Raw genomic sequence first — 7,302 nt, forward strand, 5'->3', positions numbered from 1 at the left:
GCCAGAACACCAAGACTTTAACACAAAGGATGCATTGAATAGTGATCTGGAGTGGGAACGTTAGGTCATCCTGCTTTTCCCTATCTCTGGTGTACCCTGCCCATTGCTTTGGCTGAGATTAGCATTTTCTACAGATCAGGATTTAAAACCAGGACGTTCTGGATTTGTACAGCTGAGTTCCAGGTTAGACGGTGCCTTTGTCAATTAAGCTATCAGGTAGCCCTTAAAGAAATAATGCACTATCCTATAGTACTCATGTTTGTATAGTGCCTCAAAATATCTAACTATCTCAAGGAGCTCCACAAAATTATTTTTATAGGGCAGTTTCATCGGCAAACTGTCAATCTCAATAAAAGCTTGCATCTGTGTGAATTTGGGTGCATGAGTTGTCCTGGGGAATTCCTTCAAACAATTTGATTCCAAAAGCAGAGACCACTGTCCTTGAACCAAGCCCCAGACCATAATGCACTGACTGCCCTCCATCGACAGAGCAGCTGCTGGCTTCTCCTGAAGTGAGTGTGACTAAAACTTGTGTTACTTCTTCCCTCATCTATGTTTCAAACTAACATCTCCCACAGTTCACTGGAAGAACTGTCTCTGATACATTTCCAGAATTTGATTTCCAGACATTGGTGAAAGCTTTAGAGATAATGACTTTTTTTGCCACAATCACAATGGAAACTGCTTCATCCCAAACATATTGACATAGCTTTGAAGCACAGAAGTCATGTCTCTTTCCTCTGTTTACTAAGATTTCCATTGGCATAGGTTGGTCCAGGATATCTTCTCAATAGCCACTGAAAGCAACTTTCCTCTTTATCAACCAATATTAGCAGATCGATTATTGAGAGATTCGATTTAGTTAAACTTTCCTTGAAATATTATACACTTTACCTACTAGATTTCATTTTTGTTCTTTTTAACTTCCTCTTTATTTTTCTGCCAGTTTTCTGTCTCCCTCTCCATGCATTGACTGCAGGCTGCTTTGGGTTTTGGTAGCTCTCCTGTACCTTGTCCAAGAGTCTGTTCTTCACATATGAGTCTTGATGTTGGTTGTCGACAGACCATTAAACTGTGGCAGGACACCACAGGCAAACCTAAGCCTGTCTTCATCTGACATTTAGTGGTTGTCTGAGTATGCAAAGGTTCATTGCCACACTTAACAGTTCCTAAATCCACACAAGTTTCTTTTTCCAATTCATAGAGCTTGGCAAAAGCAAAGATTTAGGGATTGTAAAGAGCGAATGGGATATTCCTGGAATTTAACCAGGTTAGATCACACAGCCTAACAACATAAATAACTTTTTAAATATTAATTTACAGGATGTTAGGCTAACAATTATTGCCCATCCTTAATTGTCTTTCAGAAGCTGGTGGTGAGCTGCCATCTTGAACTGCAACAGGGAGGGAGTTTCTACTCCTTATTCATTAGCATCCCATTTCTTGCTCAGCCTGGACCATCCCATCCATCATTGCATTGCCTTGCAGGATTCTCTGAAGCCAAATGGGAAGAATCCCAATTCCAAGGAACTACCCATCCAAACTGAGTAATGAACCCAGATGACTGGTCAATCATTAACAATACTCCAGAGCATTGTGACCTTCACTGGTTCAGTGGACACAATGGACCAAATGGGCTCCTTCTGAGCTGTACTGACCCTTTGACTTTATAACTAACATTGTCACATAAAGTGGACTCTACTTTAATTTTCTATTGATAGACATATTGCCCTGATATTAATGGAGCAGGGAGGATGTGGATGAGCCCAGTAGTCAGTGAAGATCCTGGCAAAGCTGGGCTATGGATCAGCAGGTATTCAGTTAAATAAATGAATTCAGATTTCCAGCCAAAGAGATTGATTGCCAGGCCTCAAAGCAGGAGCAAAGACTTAGTGTCAGGAGGCCACAGCCTGGGGACCTGTTGTGATTGTGGACCTATGGGAACAGTCTTTGGTAATCAGTAGTGGGGGAGGCACTGCAGGGAGTGGTGGGAGAGTGTTACCTCCACCTGGAGCTGGGGAGCCTGTGAGGTTTGGAGGTGAGGGTATTGCCCTTTAGGCAAATGTGATGGGGAAGAGACCGTTGTCCCCCTCCTTTTGGCATGTGCCTCTGCAAAAGTCTGTTTGAGGTTTTTTGCAAGCGGTTACCCGACACCGTGCTCTACGGGCTGTTCCCAGGGATGCACTTGAGATATACATCAACTGCTGCTGGGGAATCATTAACTCAGTGTCAGATGCTCTCTGGTCTGCCTGCAACTTGTTGGTCTTTCAAAGCAAAGAGCTGTCCATGGCTGCGTATTGCAGACTGATACATTCCAAGGTGCCGGACTATGGACTGAGGGTCACACCAGAGCCTGAAGCAGCTGCTGCAAAGGCTCATTGAGGAAAGGCCACTTCCTGCCAGAGAGGACTGGGAACTATGTAAAAGCCCTCTGGCCGTATGCTTGACATATTAACAATATTGCAAATATTAACCGTGGTTTGAAATGTAGAATTGAAAGAAACTGATTTGTTTTGCACTTTATGTAATGTCAACTTTGAACAGTCATGTAATAAACTTACACGGCACGGTAGCACAGTGGTTAGCACTGCTGCTTCACAGCTCCAGGGGCCTGGGTTCGATTCCCGGCTTGGGTCACTGTCTGTGTGGAGTTTGCACATTCTCCTCGTGTCTGCGTGGGTTTCCTCTGGGTGCTCTGGTTTCTTCCCACAGTCCAAAGATGTGCGGGTTAGGTTGATTGGCTATGCTAAAATTGCCCCTTAGTGTCCTGGGATGTGTAGATTAGAGGGATTAGTGGGTAAAATATGTAGGGATAGGGGGGTAGGGCCTGGGTGTGTGTGTGGTCGGTGCAGACTTGATGGGCCGAATGGCCTCTTTCTGTACTGTAGGGTTTCTCTGATTCTCTAATTTTATGAATGAGGTACACAGTATCTTGGGATAAGAAGTCCTTGGCACTCAGTTACTATTTTGATAACTACAGCATTGGTCAAGCACATTGTAACTGCTCAATATAATGCTACCATTAACACCCCCTTTGTCTTGTCTCCTTGACATCTGTTAATCTCCCCTTAGCTCCCACCCCTCCCTGACCTATTCCCCTCCCCCTCAACTCTATAATACATCACATTCAGCTCTGAAGAGTCCGACTCGAAACACTGGGGAAATTCTCCAGCCATTCACGCTGGCGGGATACTCTGGTCTCACTGGCAATGCACCCCTTCCTGTGGGTTTCATGGGTGACATCAATGGGAAATCCCATTGACTGTGGCAGGACCAGAGAAACCTGCTGCAAGCGAACAGCACACCACTTCCCACTGTCTAGCAGACTGGAGAATCCCCCCCCCCTTCCATCCCATCCCATCCCCATCATTAACTCTTTCGCTCACCTAGTTGCTGCCCTCTTTTTAGGTCAAACCAAATAAACAAACTCAGATTAAGTCAGGACAAAGTAAAAGGGGCAGCTCCCCAAAAGGAGGGGGAACAGCCCAAACAGAAATCAAAGTACAAAGGAAACTTAAAAACATCAAATTAAAATGTGATTGTCAGGGTCAATAACGCACCCCAACCCCTGCGGTGCCCAAATGGCGCAGAAGGCGTCAACCGTGCCCACCGCATGCTCCCTCTCCAGGGACACCCGGCCACGAACGTAGCTGCGGTAGAGGGGAAGACAGTCAGGATGGACGGCCCCCTCGATCGCCCGCTGTCTGGACTGGTAAATGGCACATTTCGCCAGGCCCAGGTTCACGAGGAGGTCGCCATCCCGACCCTCCCCTCTCCACACCAGGTGTGAATATTAGCTGAGTTTCAAAACCAGGGTCACAGAACATCAGTTGCACGATAATGCCGCTAGGCCATCGCCTTCATTCGCTATGCTGCGTTTATCCAACATTTTCTGTTGTGATTTCAGATTTCCAGTATCTTGCTTTTACTTTATTTGTAACTCCTGTGTAACTACAAACTTGTTGATCTGGATTGCCTTTGTTCAAAAAGATCAAGGAGTCAGGATATAGAATCCCTACAGTGCAGAAGAAAGCCATTCAACCCATCAAGTGTGCACCAACCGCAATCCCACCTAGGCCCTATCCCCATATCAGTCCCCCTGACACTAAGGGAACTATTTAGCATGGCCAATCCACCTAACCCACATATCTTTGGATTATGGGAGGAAACCCACACAGACATGGGGAGAACGTGCAAACTCCACACAGAGTGACCCAAGCTGGGAATTGAACCTGGGCCCCTGGCGCTGTGAGGTAGCAGTGCTAACAACCACTGTACCACCAGTATTGAAAAAAAATGCTTTCAATTCTTCCCAAACTCACAACAGATTATTATCAGGTGAAACTAGATTTCTCCAAAGAATTAGTTCTTTACTGAAATTGTGCTGTTTATATCGCAGAGTTAAATGAAAATATTTTCTTTAATGTCGAGTACCTTGTGGTGTGTGTGTATTGTGACCCTGCTGTTCTCGGCACTTACAAAACAACAGTCGAGTGTTGAGTTTTAGAAATAGAATTTATTAATCAGATGCAATTTAGTGCGTCCGAAAGTAAAAAAACAATTAATTCTAAATTATACAAAGGACTAAAAAAAAAGCAGTTCAAGTTATAAAATAAAACCGGCTCCGGTTCACCATCTTCACGGGCAGCAGCTACATTTATCACCGGCTCCGGTGCACACACAGCCCTGAGCACATTTACTGCAGCCGGCGGGACAGCAAACACAGCAGCCTGGATAGAGAGAAAAACAAAGATGAAGCCCAAAACACACCATTTCAAGGTAGCATACAGATACCGTCGCCAAACAGGGACACTGGGAACCCAGTGAGATGTAAAAATGATCCAGAATTAAATAACCCGTCACCCCCACAATAATCAATTAATAAGGACCTGCCCCACCACACTAACCAATTAATAATCCTTAACCCATCCCCCATACACGATAACCAATTAATCCTTAACCTATCACTCCTCCCCCCAACACATAATAACCTACTGATAATCCTCACTATGAACCGACATTACAAAGGATAAATTTATTTTTAAAACTTCCCAGTTAAGAGGCCCTGAACGGATAAGTCATTCAGATCTCGCACACTTACTCTTCTTGCATGATGTACACTTGCAGTCTTTACATTTACAATTGTTTCCGCAGGTACAGGTCCCTCCTGTTGATCAAACAAAACATAAATTACAAACCTGCAGGTTTGTAAACTCAAAAACACAAAACAGCTGCTAACTAACATGTGGTCACATCATTTACCCAGGTTACACGAGCAAGGTGCGTCAGACATGCTGTCAGCTTTCCTCTGGTTGTTTTCTGGCGAATTCAACTTTTTTCGATCCAGTCGGAGTTGTTGTGTTTTGCTCACCGCTGTGCCGTATTTATAGGGTGACCGGCGAGCCTCCAAAACCCGAGTGCAAACTATACACACAGCGCAAAGCTCCGTGCTGCTGCACACGGCGTCAACTTCCGCGCTGTGTGCAAAAAAACTCGACTCGGCGCCAGCTGCCGGGAGCGCAGTTTGTAACTGCACTGTTTACCCGGGGGGCTACTTTAGGGATACTCAGTGATGTACCGACTCGCACGTACTTCAATGCACTCCCTCTGCACCCGCTACTATCTCTGGGTGGGGAGTTATGGACCCCCATCTAAATCCTGAAACTGCATTCAGTCTCTCTCTGTTTCTCTCCACCCAACCCTTTACACGTGCCCCCTTTTCTTTTCAAGACTATGCAGTTTTATTAGTTACAACTTTCTGAAGTAATTGATTATAAATTGAAATGTAAACAGAAAATGCTGGATAAACTCAGATCCGGCCTGAAACAAGGGTTTAGGATCTAAATGATGCTTCTACAGAACGTGTAAAATACATATATGTTATAAATTGATCTGTTTGGGGCATTGAGGTGGGTCTCGAGTCTAGTGAGTGTCATCTGAAAGTTAAGGCAGCCCCTCCTCCCCCCCCCCAATGTCTCTAGTAGTTAAGCTGTATGAGTTAAGCGACCCTTTGTCCGCTGTTCTAATGTATTACAGAAGGGTTGCACACGACACAGGGTTGCAGAGCCGGGAACCAGACATCATCAACATTTGAGCCCGAGTGCAACGCCAGCCTTTTCCACACGGGTTCTGTTGTAACAGGGAGGTGTGGAAAAATGTTAGACATGACGGGAATACAGATATGAATCATTGAAGCAGCACAAAACGGGGATGTTTGGGAACAGTCTGGTGGTTGAGTACTGCTGACCTGTGGACTGTTGTGAAAGGCTGCAGCTCTTGTGAGTTTGTTTTGGACTTTTAAATACGTCAGCACTTCACAACTCAGGGCACAGGATGTACCGAATTCTCAATGAAACAGTGGCAGGGAGCAGGGAAAGGATATTTATTCCAATTTGCCTCAGTCTATCTAGGAAAAACAAAACACTGGCCACCAACCCCGTGACCCGCAGGCGCAAACCTCAAATGAATGATTAACTAAATTAAACATTTCAAAAACCTGCCCCCTCCCCAGTCCAGATTTACTGACATACAACCTGGGGAGTTTCCAGAATATTCTGTCCAGAAGATGTAATGTTGAAAAGCATTGCATTCTAGCTAACTTTCAAATACTCTTATTTCACAACTGATACATTTGAGATCCCAAAACAGGAAGGACTGTGAGGTAGGTTGTGTTTATTCAGATAATCAGTAAAGTAACATTTATTTATTAGTGTCACAAGTAGGCTTACATTAACACTGTAATGAAGTTACTGTGAAAATCCCCTAGTCACCACACTCCAGCATCTGTTCGGGTACACTGAGGTAGAATTTAGCATAGCCAATGCACTAACCAGCACACCTTTTGGACTGTGGGAGGAAACCGGAGCACCTCGAGGAAACCCACGCAGACACAGGGAGAATGTGTAGACTCCGCACAGATAGTGACCCAAGCCAGGAATCGAACCCATGTCCCTGGCGCTGTGAGGCAGCAGTGCTAACCACTGTGCCACCATGCTGCTCTGTTTCAATTGACCCTACAAAATAAACCTGAACAGTAAATTCTCCCCTTTAAAGATATTCCCAAAGGACGTTAACCCCTTCTAACCTGTACAAGTTTACTGAAACAGTCTCCCCTAATTCCCGAGTCCATATGCAGGATCCTTCACCCTTTGAATGGAGACACTCCCACAAAGCTCCTCTCCAGTTTAAAGGCTTGGTCTACACATGCTTATTTTCAGAAGGATGTCAGGTGAACAACTGGGAGAGAAAGGAGCGAGTGCCTCTTTAGAGTTAATATGCCTCTGTAAGGGGGAAAATACAAGG

The 7,302-nt window shown here is 44.9% G+C and overlaps 1 protein-coding gene across 1 annotated transcript; it reads right to left on the reverse strand.

The window, feature by feature from the left end:
• Positions 1-4,496: 4,496 nt before the first annotated feature.
• mt2 (metallothionein 2) lies at positions 4,497-5,419 on the reverse strand. Its single transcript, XM_078210276.1, has 3 exons — positions 5,263-5,419; positions 5,102-5,167; positions 4,497-4,730 (listed from the first exon to the last, which is right to left on the reverse strand). Exons 1-3 carry the CDS (start codon positions 5,291-5,293, stop codon positions 4,639-4,641), a joined length of 189 nt encoding a protein of 62 aa, XP_078066402.1. The 5' UTR covers positions 5,294-5,419; the 3' UTR covers positions 4,497-4,638.
• Between the last annotated feature and the right edge of the window lie 1,883 nt (positions 5,420-7,302).

The sequence above is a fragment of the Mustelus asterias genome, chromosome 4 (assembly GCF_964213995.1).
Source record: "Mustelus asterias chromosome 4, sMusAst1.hap1.1, whole genome shotgun sequence".
NCBI lineage: Eukaryota > Metazoa > Chordata > Chondrichthyes > Carcharhiniformes > Triakidae > Mustelus > Mustelus asterias.

What these genes read in the sequence shown, in the direction of transcription:
- mt2 (XM_078210276.1), bottom strand. Translation starts at nt 5,293, where the DNA reads ATGTCTGACGCACCTTGCTCGTGTAACCTGG. An exon ending in ACCTTGCTCGTGTAACCTGG is followed by an intron (nt 5,168 to 5,262) that starts GTAAATGATGTG and finishes TTTGATCAACAG; the next exon opens with GAGGGACCTGTACCTGCGGA. An exon ending in GTGTACATCATGCAAGAAGA is followed by an intron (nt 4,731 to 5,101) that starts GTAAGTGTGCGA and finishes CTCTCTATCCAG; the next exon opens with GCTGCTGTGTTTGCTGTCCC.